General features: G+C 34.2%; 1 protein-coding gene across 1 annotated transcript in view; it reads right to left on the bottom strand.

The window, feature by feature from the left end:
- The window catches only part of LOC150100559 (E3 ubiquitin-protein ligase RNF115-like), a 157,614-nt gene that overhangs the window by 115,919 nt on the left and 20,219 nt on the right, over positions 1–21,476 (bottom strand). Inside the window, exon 2 of the mRNA XM_090401734.1 lies at positions 17,829–17,899. Within this exon, the coding sequence (XP_090257860.1) occupies positions 17,829–17,899 (71 nt within the window). The remainder of the gene's footprint in view (positions 1–17,828; positions 17,900–21,476) is intronic.

The following is a 21,476-nucleotide window of genomic DNA, read 5'->3' as shown; positions in this document are numbered from 1 at the left end:
GAAGATGACCTCATTATTTGAATAGCTGAATTTCAGGTGGTTGAGTTTCATGAAAAGGAATGTGGAGAGATCTGAGCGGTTATTAGTGTTTGGAGACCAGTAAATGCAACAAATGAAAGTTACAAAACAGGGCAAGGAAACTTTGAGCCAGAAAAGATTAAAAGCAGGGGATTTTAAATTAGCCATCCTCTGGCAGGCTATGTTAGATTTCACAAAGGGACAAGTGCCACCCGCGTGGTGAAAAAGAATTGCAAAGTGTGTAGTTTGGACACTGGAGCTAGATGGTAGTAGGTATAGCTGCAATCTGAATTTCTGTCAGAAATAAGATGTCAGGTCTGGAAGTCTGCAAATGATGGCCAACACCCTTTATGTTTATGCCATGGATGTTAGTAAAGTGGATGCAAAAGTGAGTTTTTATTGAGGAGATTCTAATATGGTTTGTATGTAACTTTTTTGATGGGATTAGTTTATGAGAAAGATTCACTTTTGTCAATGTCACTTTTATTGTTTGTAAGAATCTTTTGTAAGAAGACAGACTCTTGGACATGATTTCCATACAGAGAGAAACCAGTCACTGTGTCATGACTTTCACAGTGTCCCCCCCCCCACACACACACCCTATACCAACACACTGACTCCCTTTTCAGGCAGAGTATGTGGCAGCAAGATTATGCACCAGTTGATTGGGAAGCCTCCTGATTCATTACTGACAGGTTCAAGCCTGAGTTGTTGAATGGGAAGGATATCAGCAGTGCAAAAGAAGCTTCAACCTGGTGTATGAAAAAGTGTAAAGTACTACCAATACAATGGATGAGGAGATAGAGGTCATGACTTTTACAGTGTCCCCCCCCCCCCCCACACACACACACCCTATACCAACACACTGACTCCCTTTTCAGGCAGAGTATGTGGCAGCAGGATTATGCACCAGTTGATTGGGAAGCCTCCTGATTCATTACTGACAGGTTCAAGCCTGAGTTGTTGAATGGGAAGGATATCAGCAGTGCAAAAGAAGTTTCAACCTGGTGTATGAAAAAGTGTAAAGTACTACCAATACAATGGATGAGGAGATAGAGGTGCATGAGAAGGAAGTTATAGAGTTGTTGCACAACCTGGATAAGAATTCGACAATTGGAACAGATGAGATATCAGCATGTGTGCAAAAGGAATGTTCAGCTGAGCTGGATAGGCATTTGACATATTTGTATAATTTGAGTGAGTTCAGGAAAGATCATACAGGGATGGAAAGAATGTATGACAATCCCACTGCAAAAGGGTGATGCAAAGACTGGCATGTCTAACTATAGATCAGTATCTCTGGAGTGATTGTGAAGATTACAGAGAAGTTGGTAAGAACTCACATAGAGAAATGGGTGGGCAAACAAGATATACTTTATTATCATTGTATAGGCACCTCTATGGAATCTGAAGACTCCTTGCAGGAGACCCAATCTATCATACCTCCTTGAACATTAACAAAGTACTTACAAATGACTCTGGCAATCCATTCCACTCATTCACAACTCTCCAAGCAAAGAGAAGAGTGAAAAGAATATCATGAGAGAAACTATGAAATATATAAAGCTCAGGCCAGAAAAGTTATGAATGCTGTACAGAAGAGTAAGTTGGAGTATAAAAAGAAATTGGAAAAGAAAATGACTCACAGATTTTTGTTTCATATAGCTTTAAGGGATAATGATTCCCTCAGAGCTATATGAAACAAAAATCTGTTAGTCATATAGCCATTCCTCTACAGAAGGACTAGAAAACTTACCATGATAGTAGACAAAGGAACAGTAAAATTACAGATTAAGTTAGGACCTCTGTGACCTTATCTGTTTTAAACTACATGACAGAGACCAGAATTACATTACCTCCCGAAGTAAAAGGTGAGAGAGGAGAAAACCTTTCAGGGCCTTCATCTAATGTTGTCATTTTGAAAATTAAGAAAACTAGACTATGAATAGCAACATGGAATTGCAAGAAGTTTATTTCAAAAAGACAAACTACAAAATATTAAACAAGAAATGGATGAAATCAACATCCTTGGAATGAATAAGAGTTAGAACAGAATCTGGAAAGGAAAGAGAGATAGAGAAAAATTAGTATCTGCATTCAGGTAGGGACAAGCATGAAAATGGAACAGGAATATTAGTGGAGAATTCACTTCAAAATCTTGAACAACTAACCAGGACATATATATACCGTATTTTCTGGTGTATAAGACGTACTTTTTTACCTTAAAAAATCATCTTAAAATTGGGGTGCCTCTTATGAAGGTAAAGATTGTTTCCTCTTTTCAAAGTCAATATGCACTCCCTTTTATGTTCCAAGATCTTTGTAAGCGGTTAATGGCGCAATCAAATTGATGCGTGACCTTCACGTGACTTCTAGCGTGTCATTGGCTAAGAACGGGGAGCCCCTATTCAAGTTTCATAATATCTTATCCGAGTAATCAGTTACCGATATTTATCAGTATTGAGTTGACGTGTTGAGATATTTTGTGTTCAGTTTGATATTTCCCCATAGATTTTAGTGATGGAAAAAAACAGCGACATTCATATACATCAAGTTACAAATTGCAGGTTGTAAAATATGCGGAAGAACACGGAAATAGGGAAGCTGAAAGACATTTTGGACCTCCACCTACAAAAAAAAATGATTAGAACTTGGCGTGGTCAGAAGGAAATTTTGTACAATTTGTGTAAAGAAAAGCACGCGGAACGTGGAAAAATTGTGAAGTGGCCAGAACTAGAGACCGCAGTTTTGAAATGGGTGCAAGAAAATCAGCAAAATGGCATTGCCATTTCAACAAAAATGATTCATACACACGCAGTCAAAGTAGCCTGTGAGCGTAACATTGAAGATTTTAAAGGTGGTGCATCATGGTGTTACCGTTTCATGAAACGCAGTGGACTTTGTATGCATGCAAAAACAAAAATCAGTCAAAAAATGCCAAAAGAATATGAAGATAAAATTATTTCAATATTATAAGAAATTAATGATGATAGAGAAGAGTCAGATGACAGTGACATGGGTTTTGCAGGTTTCTGAAAGGTCAGTTTACAAAAATTACCTATTATTTTATCCATTTTTTTTTAAAAAATCACACTTTAAAGTTTAGCTTTTTTCCAGAAAATTGTATTAAATTTCTTGGGTGCATCTTATACACCAGAAAATACGGTATGTCCAGCAAAACCCGGATAAGATTCAGACCGCCTGTTGAAAGAACATGAATATGAAGTGCAATTTAACCGTGATGTCCATTAGAAGGTGCAATAATCCTTCACGCTGAGGAGAACACTTAACCAGATTACCCTTGCGTATGTAGCTATGTTCAGTTACCTATAGCAAGAAATGCAGTTGCTTGCCGTTTGCTCAGTAACTGGAATCCAAGTTATATTAGATTACATTTATTTTTGCTATTTGTTTTATCATATAATTATAGCTTTTAATACCAGTGTAAATAAGAGATCCTTTCATACTTTCTTCACTTAATATTGTATCACTTTGGAAGATCAATGTCAGTATCAATTTTTTTTTTGCTAATCATCTAAGTTGCCAATACATTTTATTCTCCCAGAACTTGATTCAAGATAATTATTTTTGTCAAACAATTAATTTTAAAAATGCATGAAAATCTGAATCTTAAAATAAATACAGCCTCCATCTGTTCTAAATTAGATTTTCTTAATTTTTTTTTATTCATAATCTTAGTTCAAAGGTTAGTTCACAGATTGCGTGAAGGTTTGCACTTTTGCGATTTTGCTTTATAGAGAATCATACATAAATATCGAATCATATCACATAATGTATAATCATTATAACATAATCTGGTTCTTTGCACTTCAACTTTCTTGCTTTCCTCACTACAAATCAAAATAAACTGTAGTTATGAAGTCAGTGTTATGTAAGTATTTTCTGCTAATTTTGATATTATATGGCAGTTTTGAAGTTGTGATACTTTCTCTGCAGTTTGTCATTCAAAACATGTATAGGTGCGTGCATGCATCAAAATGAAATTTTATTTCCAAAATTTTCATAATAGAATTAAAATTGTATTTCAATTTCACCTTTGAGGACAAACTGCCCCCCCCCCCAAACTATCACACACACACACACACACACACTGCTAGGTAACACATGTGCAATTTCTTTTTGAATTTGTTATTTTTCCAAAGTAATTGTACCAGATAACTTTTAATATTCCAACACCAAAATTAAATTGTGATTATTATAAATTAGCAAATTTTGTATATTTTCTCATTTATATTATTTCCTGATAATTAGAAATCATTAAATTATGTGATATTGGTAGGCTTACCATACGTCCCGGTTTGAAGGTATGGTCCCGGCCAGTTTGTCATTTTGTCCCGGTTATTTGGTAAAAATTTAAAAGTGCAGAATATACACGCAGTACAAAAAAGTGCAGCCCTCGGAAAATGGCGATTAGGCAACACGAATACCCCACTTTGACCCTGGCCTGTACGCTGCATAGCAAGTCATTGTTGAGCATGCGCAATCTTAGTTGAGTTTAGATTGCGAGTCGGTGTTTCTTTTCGACGTGTTGTTTGTGATTTTTTTACTTCATTAAATTAATTTAACTCCAAAATATCAAAAAGAAACTGTATGTTTACTGAAGAATTAAAAAAGGATTATCTTTTTTTGAAAAATGTTTGTGGTCGAAAGTTTATTTTTCACTTGGTTAGACTATAATAAATTTAGTTTAATCCCTTATCCAAGTATGAGCAAACAAAGTTTGCGCCTGAAAGTATCTTCAGGACTGGGGTAAGGTGGTACAACACCGGACAACTCATTGCAAAGGTGGAGCAAGCTAACATCACTCCTATCTCAGTATCTCCCATAATGCAAAATACATCTCCTTGCGGATATGTATAATGTTATCCATTAAGGAAAGGGCCACTATCCAGACTAGTTTCGACCTTTATTGAGGTATCTTCAGTGGGAGACAGGACCAGAGTTGGAGATACCAGGCAGAATCATTAGCAGGGTTATCTCTACCTATAGGAGTTGCCAAAGGGTGTGCCACCTTTTTATTAAATTACTCTGGATTTAGAGAAAGATGTTGAAAGTTTGCTTTTCACTTGGTTAGACTATAATAAATTTAGTTTAATCCTTTATCCAAATGTGAGCAAACAAAGTTTGAGACTGAAAGTATCTTCAGGATAGGGGTAAGGTTGCCTGGTGTTTTACCACCTTACCCCAGTCCTGAAGATACTTTCAGGCGCAAACTTTGTTTGCTCGCACTTGGATAAAGGATTAAACTAAATTTATTAAAGTTTGTGGTCACATTGACAAAGTGAAATGTGAACCGTGCTCTTCAGAATTTTCTGTGGTTCATGGTGGACGTTCGGACATAAAAAATCACTTGACATGTGCGAAACATAAGGCTAGTCTAGCAGTGGCAGGAGCTTCCTCAAAGATATTGTCATATTTTAAAGGTGCCGATCCAAGTGACAAAGAATTTTTAATAGCTGCTAAAGAAGCAATTTTTGCATTTCATGATGCTATTCACAATCTCAGCTTTAAGTCTGCCAACTGTTATCTAAATTGATATGAAAGCTTTTTGAAACAAAGTTTAGACTGGGTAGTACAAAATGTGAAGCTGTCATTGTTAATGTGATTGAGCCACTGTTGTTTCAGCAACTTTGTAAAGATTTAAACAAAACAAATTGTGTGACGATATCAATTGATTCTTCCAACAGGAAAGAAATTAAAACTGTGTCATATGTTGTGCAGTATTTTGCACCAGATTGTGGAGTAAAAGTTAAACTTTTAGACTTTCAATCAGTTCCCGGTGAAAGTGCAGAAATACTGACAAACCATTTAATGTCAGTTATGAAAACTCATAATATAACAAAAAAAATTATTGGATTTTGTGGAGATAACTGCAATACCAATTTTGGAGGTGCAAAAAGGAGAGGAGAAAACAATATTTACAGTCAATTGAAGAAGGAACTAGGAAGAAATATTGTGGCCATTGGTTGCGGTGCTCACATCGTTCACAACTGTCGTCAAACTGCAGTTGATGTTCTACCTATTGAAATAGAAGCTTTAGTAGTCAAAATTTATAAATATTTCCACATTTGTATGGTTTGAGTCACTCAACTAAAAGCATTCTGTGAATTTCTAGATGTAGAGTATAAAAAGGTTCTTCAATATGGCAACACCCATTTTCTTTCGCTACTTCCAACTATTGACAGAATACCTGAAATCTATGAGGGACTGAAATCATATTTTATTTCACTGTCCAGTGATGATAAAACAGTTCTTTGATAATGATTATGGTGAAATGTATTTGTAGTTTGTGCATGGGCAACTCAAATTGTTTAACAAATCTATCTTGATTATGGAAAGTACAAAAGTGAGTGCAACAGATATTCTCGTTGAACTTAGAAAATTAAAAAGAAATCTTGAGGAAATACCTGAAATCTATGAGGGACTGAAATCATATTTTATTTCACTGTCCAGTGATGATAAAACAGTTCTTTGATAATGATTATGGTGAAATGTATTTGTAGTTTGTGCATGGGCAACTCAAATTGTTTAACAAATCTATCTTGATTATGGAAAGTACAAAAGTGAGTGCAACAGATATTCTCGTTGAACTTAGAAAATTAAAAAGAAATCTTGAGGAAAGGCGTGATAATAAATTTATACCTCAAGAAGCAAAAAAGCTTTTTAGAATACCGGAAAATAATGGAAATATTAATATTAATACAATACTACAAGAGTTTATAAAATTTTATGACCAATGTCTTTCTTACATTGAGCTTTGGGAAAAGTTTTGGTGGAGCAGAATCTTTTACTTGGATAAACAACAATGAAATAACTTGGTCGGAAATTGAAGCTTCAGGTGAAAAAATTAATGAAACTCTTGTAAATAATGCAATAAACATGGATGAACTGTTTGGTGATTGCAAAAGCTTTTTGGTCGGCAAACTATGACATTTTGAAAAATACAAGTTGCGAAGAAAAATGGATACAACTATTCAGTCATTTCAAAGAAAAGAACATTTCATTGCCCAATCTTGTCCAAACTATGACATTTTGAAAAATACAAGTTGCGAAGAAAAATGGATACAACTATTCAGTCATTTCAAAGAAAAGAACATTTCATTGCCCAATCTTGTCCAAATTATAGAATACATTTTCAGCCTGCCAGGCACATCTTCACCTGTTGAAAGGATATTCTCAATAATGAATAACATACGGTCTGAAGAAAGAGGTAGAATGGCTGAATCAACATTAAAAGCCGTATTGCGCTGCAAACTTAATAGTGAATTAAATTGTAGTGAATTTTTCGACGCGATTAAAAATAACAAAGAATTTTTAAAGAAAGTTCACGCTAGTGATAAATATTAATAACTAACAGATAAGCGTGTTGATGGTTATTCATGACTTATTTTTCATGGTATTAACACCACCATACACTTTTTTCACAAAGATGTTTTATTAACGCTTATGTTTCGCTGATTTTCAATTCAGCATCATCAGAGCACAACACACTTGTACACATGACAGTGAGTGAGTGAAACAATATAATTGCAAAAGACAAAAGATCTATTTTTGGTGCAGTCTAATGGGGAGAAAAAAAAGGAAAAAAAAAAAGCTATGCAGGAGTTTTTCTTAGGATGACCATCTCCCAAATATTTGGCAAATTAATGCAACTATATTTGTTAAGGTTGGGAGAATTCTTCAAAGCCATTGCTGACTCAAAAATTAACCTTTCAGATCTATAATGACTCCTAAATAGCACATTCGTTTTCCTCCATTTAATCCTATGTGAAGGAGTGTCCAAAGCGTGGTCTGTAAGTCCCGACTTGTCATAGTAATAGTAGCGAATGTATCTTTCATGGTCTTCCAGGGGCAAACAAGAAGATCAGTGAACATCTGCCTGGAAGAACATGAATGATACATTCACTACTATTACTAGGGCAAGTCGGGACTGGCAGACCATGTAAGATTAAGACAGATGGTGCCCCCTAGCAGGCTATATTAGGTATTCTTGGCCGTTGGGCTGAAGTTCTCAAGATGTACGTCTCCCAAATTTTGGGCAGTCTCATGCATCCAAATTTGTTGAGGTTTGGCATGTTTCTTAGGGCTGAGGCTGATTTCATGAATAGTCTTTCAAATTTATACTTGCTGCGGTGTATTACTGTGGCTTTCTTCCACCGTATTCTGTGGCGTGTATCCAGAGTGCAAGACTGCAAGCCCAGAGTGGTTGTAATTGTGAAACCAGATGTAGTCCTTGTGTTCTGAAATTCTGATATTCGCTGTCCTGCCTGTTTGGCCAAAGTAGGACAGTTTACAGCTGCAAGGGATCTGGTATACACCAAGTAGGTCTAGGGAAAGTGATTTGTCTTTTTTATTTCAAAACAGCAAAGTTTTGCAATAAAAATTTCTGCTACAATCAAGTTAGACAGATTCAGCAATACTATTGCCTTATTTTTCTTGTCTGAGAGAAAAACGGTAAGATGTCACTCTTATAATTATATCAGATGTTCTGTTGGCAAAAACAATCAGAAAATAATCATGTGAACTTTCTTTATAAAACACAAAGAAAGAACATTATAAATTCACCCAATAAAAAGAAAATACTACATATTTTTCTTCTATTATTATCTGTTTTTTTTCCTTGTAGTACAAAGAAGAAATCACTGCACATAACATGGGAGAATACAAGAGAGCAAAAATCTGTAAATTGATTACATTATAACTAATAGAGAAATCATGCCAGAAAAAATTATTTATGTAAGAGTTCTAACATCAGCAGATATATAATATTATCTCGTAATATTATAATATTATATTATCGTATAATAATATAATGCTCCTAGTTTAGTAGCAAAACTTTTGCTACTATTTTACACTAAAATGCATGAGCATGTTCCCCAAGTGGCTTACATTTGTGACAAATGTCTTGCGCACGATTTTTTAAAATAAATTCTCTGAAATATCTGCAGATTGAATAAGTCTAATAACCCTCCCTCCCCCAAAAAATAAATAAATGATTATGTAACACATATACACCTTTTCTTTAAATGATTCAAATCCTTTTTTTTTCAAGATAATTGTATCAAATAATTTATACTTTTTTGATAATAAAGGTAAAACTAATCATTATAAATTAAGAAATTATTTTGGCATAAATACTACATCAGCCTATAAAAGAAATGTCAGTATTTCTGTATTAGGATGTCTGTTCTTCTTCTTATTGTGCTATCTTCTATCGAAGGTCAGCGACCGTCTTGGCGAACAAACTGCGCTCTTGTGCTAATCTGAGCAGTTGTGCACTGCTCTTTCCTGTCCACGTCTTGATGTTGTCAAACCATGATATTCTTTTTCTTCCTCTAGTTCCTTTGTCATCAATTCTTCCTACCAAAATAGTTTGTAGAAGTTGGTATTTGCTGTTTCTCATGATGTGGCCAAGATATGATGTTTTTCGTTTCTTGATTATTTGTACAAGATGTTTAGCTTTGCCAATGGATTTTAAGACATCTTCATTGGTAATTTTTTCTGTCCATGATATCTTTAGCATTCTTCTGTATAGCCACATCTCAAAGGCTTCGATTTTCTTGACGGTTGTTGCCTTCAATGTCCATGTTTCAACTCCATAGAGCAGAATAGACCACACATAGCAAGGTCTTTACTGCAGAATAGTGTTCTCATTTTCATGAAGGACTGCCGTGCAACTTCAATTGGATCCTACCGTTCATTAAGCCAGCAACCAAGATATTTATATCTTGACACTTGATCAATATTTTTCCCATTGAGTGTCAGTTTCATTGATGAGGCTGGATGTTTGCTGATCAAGGATGTCTGTTAATCAACAATTAAAAATTAAACAAGATATTCTTGATGTATTTTGTATTACAGCTTAAGGCACTTTAGTGTGACTTCTGCTGAAATGTTCTCTTTTCTTTCTCAATAGTGGTGAGAGTAATCTAAGCCTTCAGCTTTTTCTCCAGCTGAGAGGATTATTATCGAGTATTTCTAGGACATAAATTATTTCAGAAATAGCAACTAGCAACAATAGAAGTAGTAATATTTAGAATTATTTTTAAGAAAAATAAATAAAAATAACACTACTGAACATTCTTTTGTGTGGTACGCATATAAACAGTTTTATATGGCATAATATAGCATAGTATTTCTAAAACTTGGAATAATTTCAGCATACAGCTGATTTTAGATTGCAAAGAAATAATACAAAATTAGAAGCTTCGATGGTACAATATTATTGTCTTATTTCTTTTGCCAAAATGGTAGTAATAGATTTTGAATAACGTCCGTGAAAGCTTTCAAACCAGTAGAAATTTAGAGTAGTTTTGTAATTGAGTTCCAGGAGAGAGAGAGAGAGAGAGAGAGAGAGGGGAGCGGATGGAAGCAGTAGAAAATCTTCAAAATGAGCATAAATTTTGAATCATTCCGTATAGGATATCCTTCGTGTCATATTTTCAGCATATCTATAGTGGTTATGCACTGGATATTATAATAATGTGCATCTTAAAAAAATATATATAATAAAATAATCTGTTGCAATTTTAAGCAAAAGACGAAAGCCAAATAGTCTGCTAAAAATATCATTAGATATAAATTTTTGATACTTAAAAAAAAAGACTAAAAAATATAGATACAGATGGATGGAACATGTTGAAAGAATGAAAACAGAAAGATTACCAAAACAAGCCTTAAATTACAAACCATTAGAAATTTCTTAAGATTCAATGATGACTTCTAAGGCCACTATAGGCTTAAATGCAAGATGATGAAAAAAAAAGCAAAATGTCATATTTATTTCAATAAATGTTATTTAAAAAATATAAATATTTGACATATATTTTCAATGCAAACATTTGAAAATTCGTGAAAAAAAAATTTCTTCTATATCGTCAGTGAAGTGAAAGAACACAAAGCTGTTTTGTTCTGTTGCATTGATTTGAAGAATAAAAGACAGCAAATTTACTACTACTAAATAGATTTCAATGCAAAGGCTGAACTGTGGTCATTTCAGGATTGATTATTTTCGCATGTGAGAAATTTGTTATTATTTTTGGGAAGAGACGATAAATAAATTGTACAGCAAAAAAGGCCAAATATTGTAGGACAATAAAGGAAATTCCAAGTAACACAGTACATGTAAAGACAAGTGACACAAAAGTCGCTCCACCACAGTTAATCTGCTAACGGCTCTAAAATCACCATTAAGGGATTAATGGCAGAGAAGGGTAATTGCATGATAAAAAGGTAGACTGCCGATGAAGTTTTGTTCCATGAAAATTGCTAGGGTGGTCTGACTATTTCATCCACTTAGGCTGGTAGAGAGGTTAAAGGCTTCTGGGCCCATCTCAAACAAAATTACTATGATTAAGCTAAAAGTGACACCAAGCAATTTCTGCATACTACAGATGCACATTCCTAATTTGGACCATGCAGAGGACAAGATTGTAAGAAAAGCACAGTGCCATAAAACATGCAAAATCAGACAAGTTCTTGATAGTGATGGTGATTGACTGCTGTACAAAAACTATCCACACAATACCTACTATACCTCCCCTTGAACTCAATAACAGAAAACTCATAACAAATTTGTAAATTTGCATGAAGAGTAGTGAATGAGTGGAAAGGGCAATCCCATTCCACTCATTTGCCACTCTCGAAGTAAAAAATCTAATCATCACCCTCTAACCATACTCTTGACTTCCAGGAATGACCCCTTGTATTGTCCCATCTAGCCAAATGCTGAAATATTACCTCTGCCTCAATCCTTTAAAACATTTTTAGTAACTTTAAGTTTCTATCTCCTCTTTTCTGCATATAAATCCATTTTTTCATCATCATCATGCCTATGAAGGATTTAGGCCTAGAGTGGCTTGTTCTGGCCTTAGAAGCCATCACTGAATCACTTAAGAGGATGTCCTGGTTTTCTTTTTCCTAATGGTTTGTAATTTAAGGGTTGTTTTGGTAATCTTTCTATTTTCGTTCTTTCAATGTGTTCCATCCATTTGTGTTTATATTTTTTCATTTTTTCTATTACAGACTCGTGATTTAATTCTTTCATAATTTCTTCGTTTCTTTTGTGTTCAAATAGAGTATACTTTGCAGTTTTTCTCAAACTTCATTTCAATTGTTATTAATCTTTGTCTTTTATTGTCCAGATTTCACTTCCATACAATAGGACTGGTAGGGCTAATGTATTGTATATTTTTAGTCTGGTTTGTTTTTGTACTAGGTTTGGTTATATATACAGTTAATTACACCTGTTATTTTTAAATATTTTGCAAATTTTAGGTTTATATCTTTTTCATATGTAATCATACATCCTAGGTAATTAAATGAATTCACCTGTTCTAAAATCTTGTTCTCTATTACTATTTCAGTTCTTACTGGATCTTGTCCTTTAAATATCGTTTTTTATTTTTCTGTTAATATTATCATTCCATAATCTTTGGCTCATTTAAATTTAAAATAGCTTTCTGTAAGTTATTTTCAGAATTTGTAATTATTTGGGCATTGGCAAAAAGGAGAGTGTAAATTTACAGCAGGAGAAAGTTTAATACCTTGATGGAAATTTTTTATTCCATTTTATTATTTTTTCATTTAGATAAATATTTAGATAATTATTTGGAGTCTGTGTAGCTAGCGGATGTGGCATTTGCACACCACGGCACTTGACCGCACAAAGGAAGACTTGCTTTCGAATCTGTTCGGCTATTAGAGGAAATTTTTCTAAGCCTTTCTTCGACCGGTTCCCCGAGTTAGTCGATCTTTGGCAGGGCAAGCAGGTTTTTTCCCCTCCCAGAAACTAGGGTTTTTTGTCCCATAAACTCAAGAAAATCAACTGTAGAATCCACACTATTTCAGACATTAAATATATTGTGTGTTAGGGACCACGAGATGGCGACACTTGCTGAGCCGCCTCTTCACTGCATACCACTTAATTAGTGATATGCCTTGGGCCAGCTATCTCTGATTGGCTACCAGTGGAGATTGAACTGCCCACTCAGTCTCCAAAAGTTAGATAGGACTAAAACGGCCTCGCCTACTCCCCATACGGGAACAAAAAGGTGTTAGCTGATTTTTTTTTTTTTTAGATAAATATTAAAAAGAGTTGCTGAAAGGGGACATCCTTGTCGGTCTCCTTGGTTTATCTCTCTCATATATGATAGCTCATGATTTAATCTTATTTGTATCTGATTATTTTCATATATACTTATGACAGCTTTTAAATAATATTTGGTATTTGTCATTCTTTTAATATGTTAAATTACTCATTTCTGCAACCCATAAACCCTCAGTCTATCATCATACAGAGTATACCACATTCGAGATATACTACAGACCATTCACCATCTTGGTTTCTTTCCTCCACCCATAAAAAAATAAACTTCTAAGTAATTATTTTTGTTACTGCTGTATCTTACTGTTTTTTAAATAAATGCTTTAAAATATAAGCATTCTTTATAGAAATCTGTATCTGCAAATAAATGTCTATAGCCTTGCATGCCCATAAAAACCTGACTGCTGGCTGGCAGAAAAAGATTCTTTCATGCAGTGCATGAAATGTTTACTTATCAATAAACAAGAATTTATATATTATTATTACCTAACTCCTCCAGGGAGTCCAAAGACTCATCGAGGCAGGGCAAATACTCTATAATTCTTCACCAACTACAACTAACCGCAACTACACTAATGCCATCTACTGCCTACCACCACCACCACTAGTATTTCCACAGACAATCACAAACATCCATGCCCATGGCAGGATTCGAACCCACAGCCTTTTGGCTGGAGAGCAGATACACTAACCACTCGGCCAACCAGGCCGGCAATTTACTAATAAGAACTAATATAGATTTCACTTATATGAATTTAAGACACAAGATGTTGCTGCTATTCTTACTTTACTTTAAATTTTACCATTCCTAGTTTAAATTTTAAATTTAAGTTTAAATTCAAGGGCTCACTTTAGTGAGTACAGGGGTGGCGAATCTGAGGCTGATGCTGGATCATACCTTATTTCATGTAATATACATCTGTTATATTATCTATAGGATGGTCCCTACTCTTATTTCTTTCCTTCCTTTTCTTCTTTCTTGTTCCTTCCCCTCAATGCTACTGGAGTATTCGAGGGCTAGGGATAAATCTTTCTATGTTTCTACTTTTTTCATTTCTTCATGCATAGAAGACAATGTGAAACCACTATGCTTCTACTTTTCTCTAGTTTGGATGAGCAGCAAGGATTAAAATGACGAGCAATGCACAGTTCAGGATGGGACACCTGGGTCCAGAACTGAGCAGTTGGCTACCAGGGAGATCACTTGTTCCAGTATACATATTGACCAGATTGCATGTCAGTCATATGAATCATCTTTACTAAAGCCTGTGGGAGGTGGAGAAGAGGAAAATGGAATATATTCATATGGAAAAGGAACTAAAAGTAATTTTCACATTGGATCTTGGAATCTGAATACCTTACTTCAAACTGGAAGATTGGAGATTGTAAAGATGGAGATGCTAAGATTGAAAATAGATGTTCTGGGAATGGCTGAGGTGAGATGGAAAGGAAAAGGAGATTTTTGAACAGAGAATGGAATGAGAATAATTTACTCAGGAGGGGAAGACCAACATCAAGCAGGTGTTGATATAATATTGAATAAACGAGTGGCAGGATGTGGGGAAGGCTACTGGCAAATCTCAGACAGAATTCTGGTGGTAAAGATGAAAGCAAAACCAAGAAATATTCTACTTATTCAGATATATTTACCTACTTGTGATTATGAGGATGAGAAGGTAGAGAGATATAAAACAGGGTTTGAAATGTAAAGAAACAAAAGATATAATTATAATACAGGGCGATATGAATGCAAAAATCGGAAGAGGAAGATATTATTGGGTTTTATGGATTGGGAGTGAGAAATGAAAGAGGAGATATGCTGTTGGATTTCTGTAGAAAACATGATTTGGCAATTATGAACACTTGGTTTAAGAAACATCCAAGAAGATTGTATACATGGAAAGCCCCAGGGGAGGATATAAATAATAGAAGAAATCAGATAGATTGTTTTCATAAACAAAAGATATAGAAACATTATAAAAGATGTGACAACATATCCAGGGGCAGACTGTAATACAGATCATATATTGTTATCAACTAAGATGAAAATTACTCTAAAAAAAGAAACTACAAGGAAACAAAACAAAGCATGGAACGTAGAGCATCTGAAAATCCAAATACAGCAAATAAATTCACAAAGAAAGTAGAGGAAGAAATGAATGAGAGAAATATACAAGTGATGATGTAAGTGAAAATGGAAGATTCTGAAGGAAAGCATAATTACTGCTACAGAATTACATTTAGCCAAAAAAGAAGAGGAAAGAGAGAAAAGAAAGAAACCATGGATGACGGTTTTTCGAAGAATATAACACAAAGAAGAAAGTTAGTTGATAGTAAAACAGAGGTGAAATAAAAAGCAGTACAACGACTTGAGTAGGGAGATACAAAGAGAGATAAGAAGGAAAAAGGAAGAGTGGTTAGATGAAATAAGTAAAAATACAATAGCAAAGGCAGAAAGACATAAAAGGTGTTTATAAAAACATTAATATGATGACAGGAAGGAGAAAGATAAAAAGGAATGGAGCAGTCAAGAATGAAAGAGGTGAAATTCTGATAGAAAAAGAGAAGATATTACAGAGATGGGAGAAATATGTTGGTAAACTTTATGAAGACAGAGAAAGAGGAGAAAATAAAACGAAAGAGCATAGTGGGCAGAGGCTATACATCATGAGGGAGGAATTGAATCTAGCAATTCAAAAAATGAAAGAAGGAAAATCCCCTGGAGTAGATGGTATACAGATAGAACTTATAAGGAATATAGGTGAAAAAGGCATGGAAGTGCTATGGCAAATTATTAATGGAATTTATGAGGGACAAGAATTACCAGAGGAGTTTGGAAGATCAATTTTTATCCCCATTCCAAAAAAAAAAAAAAAAATGGGAGTTTTAGACTGTAACAATTTTAGAACGATAAGTCTTATAACTCACACAGCAAAAATTCTGGCACAAATAATTTTGGAGAGAATTAAAAGTAAAATAGAAAAAGAAATGAATGAGGAACAGTTTGGATTCCAAACCAACAGAGGAACTAGAGAGGCTATAACTTGTCTAAGAATTATTGGGGAGAAAACACTAAACCATGGTGGAAAGTTGTTTTTGGGATTTCTAGACATTGAAAAGGCATTTGATACAGTGAAACATAAGGCTTTTTGACATTCTAGAAAATATTGATATTGACTCTTATGACTTGGAAATTTTAAAGAGATTATATTGGACACAAACAGCTTCAGTATGTGTAAATGGAGAGGAAACAGGAGAATTTCCGGTGGAGAGAGGAGTTAGACAAGGATGCAAGTTATCACGTTATCATTTAACCTTTATAGTGAACAGATGCTTAGAGAGGCACTTGAGGATGTAGAAGAAGGAATAAAAATAAATGGAAGAATCATTAATAACTTAAGGCATGCAGATGTGTAGTGGTGATGGCAGAAAGCGAAAATGGATTACAACAAATTGTTCAAAGAACTGAAAACTCCTGTAAAGAGTACGGACTAAGGATTAACACAAAGAAGACCAAGATAATGGGCAGAAAAATAGGAGATAATATAAAGATAAGATGTGGAGGAAAGATTTTAGACGAAGTAGAAAGATTTCAATATTTAGGTAATTGGATCTCAGAGAACGGAACTTCAGAGTTGGAAATAGAATAGATAAAGCTAAATCGGCATTTATGGAAATGAAGAGAATTTTAATAAACAAGAATATTAAAATAGGTGTTAGAGTTGGAATAGTTAAAGCAACAGTTTGGAGTATTGCAAGTTATGGAAGTGAGTCATGGACACTCAGAAAGAGAGATATGGAAAGAATTAATGCATTGGAAATGTGGTATTATAGAAAGATGGGAAAGATTAGCTATACAGAGAGAATATCAAATCAAGAAGTTTTAAGAAGAGGTGAGATGGAAAGAACACTGCTCAAGAACATTATGCAAAGAAAGACCAGATTTGCAGGACATCTTCTGAGAGGTTCTTCCGGACACCTGACAAGAACTATATTACAAGGGAAAGTTGAGGGGAAGAGAAGACGTGGAAGACCAACTAGAGAGTGGTTCAATGACATTGTGGAATGGACTGGTTTAAGAATGACGGAGGCGACAGACCGAGAAAAATGGAGAAGAGCTGTTCATCTGCTGCAACCCTCTTTCTAGAGGATGCTACTGGATGAGACGAGAGTTTAAATTTTAAAGTCCAACAATAGATTAATCTTTCTTCATGATTTTTGTTTCTAATTCTGTGCAATAGCTGACTAATTCTAACTATTATACTAGACAAAAATTATATTCTGGTAATACTTTATCCAAGCATAAGCAAACAAAGCATGTCTTTTCATGACTAGGCTACTTATATAGAGAGGCTGTTGAATTCAATTGCCTCAATATTCCCATAATGGACAACACACTTCCTTTCAGAAGTATATACTGCCACAACAATATGCACCTCCAAAAGAAAGTTTGCTGTACATTATGGAATACTAAGGCAAATGATGTGATGTCAACAACTTTGTATATAAGTAGCCTAGTTATGAAGATACTTAACACACAAACTTAGTTTGCTTAAGCTTGGATAGAGAATAAAAACAAGAATGTAATTTCTCAACTTGTATAACCTACTTTCTAACCAAATGAAAATTTCAACTTTCTGAACTAGTTTTCATAAAAATATGCATTCATGCTAATATACTATACCTAGTATTTTCTGGTATTCCTTGAGCAAGTTCTTCAATAAATCCACACCGACAACGTGGACAAATATAGTCCTATAACATAAAATACTGTATAAAACACTTAAAAACATACATTAAAAAAAAAAAAAGAGAGAAAATAAAGATTAAAAAAAAAAAAAAAATATTAACTTTACACAGAAGACAGATTCATTATACATTACAGCAAATAGTACCAAAGAAATGGACAAAAAGAAACAAAGCACATTGCATAAAACTCCGGATGAAGATAATACTATAAATTCAACTGAATAAAATCATATGTTAGGTGAACAATACCATAAAAGAACTACTGAATAAAAATATTACTGTTTTAAGCAATAATTATAAATACAACTCCAGATCAAGATACTAGAATCATAACTTCAATACTTATGGTGTTTGATGTTACATCATCAAAAAAACGTTAACTCGCTATGGAACCAGACTCACTTTTCATGATATGATATCAGTCAAACGATCAGTCTCCAACTCATCTTTGCAAGATAATCGTATTTTTGAAATAACAATATCAAAAAGACTATTCATTACGAAAAATATTTAAGTAAATAATTACACTAAAAAATTCATATGTTCATGAAAATTCATTCATGTTAAAATAAACTCACCAATACATCACAATTGCAGACCATTTAAGAGTTAAAGTAGATGGATGTAAGAAGAAGATTATAAATTCATGTTATTTTGTATTAGTTGGCAGAAAAACAAATGAAAATCAATCTTGTTAAATAATTTTTTTTTGTTTATTATTATCTCTGATTTTTGTAAGAATGGTGATGACTTGCTATCATGCAAAATAAAACACTGAGAATTCTTGATTATTTATTTCAAAATTAACTAGTGAATTAATTTGTATAGCTATTTTGCCTATTTTTGTTTAGGAAGGGGTACTGATAAACAAAAATAGGCATAAAATAGCCATAAAAATTAATATTTATTTAGAGGAGTAACATGGAAAATTTTCCAGAAATAATATCTATATTAACTAGTGAATGTCTGGTAGGTTTATGCTTAGAACAGAGGACGAAAGATAAATTGTGCAACCTGTTCTCACAGATTGAAATTACTTCACCTTTTAAAAACTGCAGTGCCACATATTGTTGAAAAGGGTATCTTCACACTAACTTTTAGAAAAGGAGTAAGGAACAAGAGGCTATGAAAGAGTTAACTTATTAAGTCTATCTACTGGTGAGAAATAAAATTTCTTGAATAAATTTATAGCAGCTGGCCATAATAAAGTAACTTGATAGCAAATGAAAAAGATGTTTTAAAATGAAAAAAAAAATGTGTAAATTATAAGGTGATGTATTTTTGAATGAATTTAGAACAAGACTGAAAATTTCTGGAGCCCTGATTATAATGACATTGGATATCTAATTTCACCAACATGCATAACTTGACATTTACTAGCAATGAACTGACAGCCATTTTCACATGGCCACAATTAATCTTATTCAAATCATTCTACAAGTACTGCATATCATCTGCATTCCTGATTATCCTGTATCCTTGCTTTATCAGCAATCAGCTATAAGCCATATGCCAAATCCTTCCTAATGTCGTTAAAGTAGACTGAATAACAATGGACTGAACCCTGTGACATTACTGGACAACTTAAATCTTGCAGACTCATACTCCCCATATAACATTTGATATCCAGTCAGCCAGCCATCCATTCTCTCATCCACGCTAATATTTTATAATCCAATCCCATATTTTTTCATTTAAGCAAAAGTCTTCCATGCTATATCCTGTCAAAGACCTTAGAAAAGTTAAGAAACACATGGTGTATCCATTCCCCTTGTTTAACACAATGGTAACATTATAATATGCAAGCAAGATGCTCAAACATGACCTTCCCTTAGTATACCATACTGTTCACTGCAACGTACAGAGGTCAACTCATTTCTTTATGTTAGCTCTTACCAACTTTTCTAGAATCTGTGCTGATATCCCATTGGTTCCTATTACTAAATTCTTATTCAGTTTGTGCAACAGCTCTAGTAACTCCTCCTCATATACCTAAGTTTCTTCATCTAGTGAAGAGGTACCAGTGAGCTCAATCTTGCATACACAAGGCTAATAGCTTTTAGCAAAATGGGTACTCGTTAATTAATCTGTACTGCAACTATCATCCACATACCCTCTGCAATCAGTAGAGTTATTCTTTTACTCATTCTTTCTTTTACTTGCGGCACAATGATAGAATTCTTTTTGGCAATCTTTAGCAAAGAACCAATTTCTTTTCATACTCAGACTTGACTTTCCATACAACAGTTGTAACTCTTCTGGCCTGCTCCTTACAATTTTCCTAACTGACATCATCCTTAAGCACACACTACTCTTTCCACATCATCTTTTTCTTACAAATCTCTTGCTTAATAAAATTACACATACATTTCACTCCTACCCTAGGGACACATTCTGATATTCCATCATTTAAGTATTTTTTTATAAACGCTTCCCATACACAGACAATAACTTTTCCATCTAGCAACCAACATGTTTGAACAGAACTAGCATACTTCTCAGTTGGTCATAATTTCCTGCTTTGTAGTTCAGCATATAACCCCTTCTGAATGGAACATCCATAAACAATCACTTCCCAAGTCAGAATGATTACTGTTACCAACTAGAGGTAGAACAGTTATATCTTTAATTTAATTTTAGTGCTAAAAAGTGCTGTATTATTCCTGAACGAGGAGGCATATGAATCTCATCTAAAGTGTACTGATTGCTAGTGTATTGAGTATAGCTTGATGGCTATAATGTGTCAGGTTTTTTTTCTTTTTCTAATTATATCAGTTAATTGCAGAGAAAATTGGATTTAAACTTAGTAGGTACATTTTAAGCCACCCTGCATCTAGCACTTTTTAAACCTGAGTTCCTTCTGTTGCATACCACTAGACAAAGCTGTCTTGCAACAGTTCAATAAATTTGGCTTCATTCTTCTCACAAGATTGCTCCATTACCCAATCAATGTTCAGATAATTGAAGTCACTCATGATGTTACTCTTTACACCTATCATGTTTATTTGGTAATCCATTTCATCATCAATGCAACCAATCCACCAGGTCTGTAACAACACCCCCCCCCTCTACAATGTATTCGATTGTCAGATTTCACCTCACACCAGATGACTTCAAACTACTGTTGGTGGTTTCTTCCCTAACTGGCCTCAAAATCATCCAATATCATTAGCAACAGACCCCCCCCCCCCTCTCCTGTCTACCTTTCCTAAAAATACTGTACACTTTGCACTCAATACCAGTTAGTATATCTACCTCTACTAGCCAGGTTTCACTAATGCTGCCTCCAATGTGAGACCCAAGATATTAACTACAGCAACAGACCATATAGGTATGTTGCCAACGGAGGTCCGATATAGATAATCTGGGATTGTTATAGTGTTGAAAGTCAAGTTGAAAGATTCACCTATTAATTCCTTTGCTGTTCTCCAACTAGGATTTCTTGATTTTAGTCTCCTTGTAAGGGGATTTTGTATGTCTTTGTGGATAGGTGGGTTAACACTGTTGGTTAAATTTGTCCATAATTTAGTAAGAGCTGCTTTTCTGTGCAAGTCAGGAGGTGCAATGTTACTGATGACAAAGA

The sequence above is a fragment of the Typopeltis vanoorti genome, chromosome 12 (genome assembly GCF_054136105.1).
Source record: "Typopeltis vanoorti isolate ZY-2024b chromosome 12, IOZ_Tvanoo_1.0, whole genome shotgun sequence".
NCBI classification, from domain to species: domain Eukaryota; kingdom Metazoa; phylum Arthropoda; class Arachnida; order Uropygi; family Thelyphonidae; genus Typopeltis; species Typopeltis vanoorti.
This window is presented reverse-complemented; position numbering and strand designations above follow the sequence as displayed.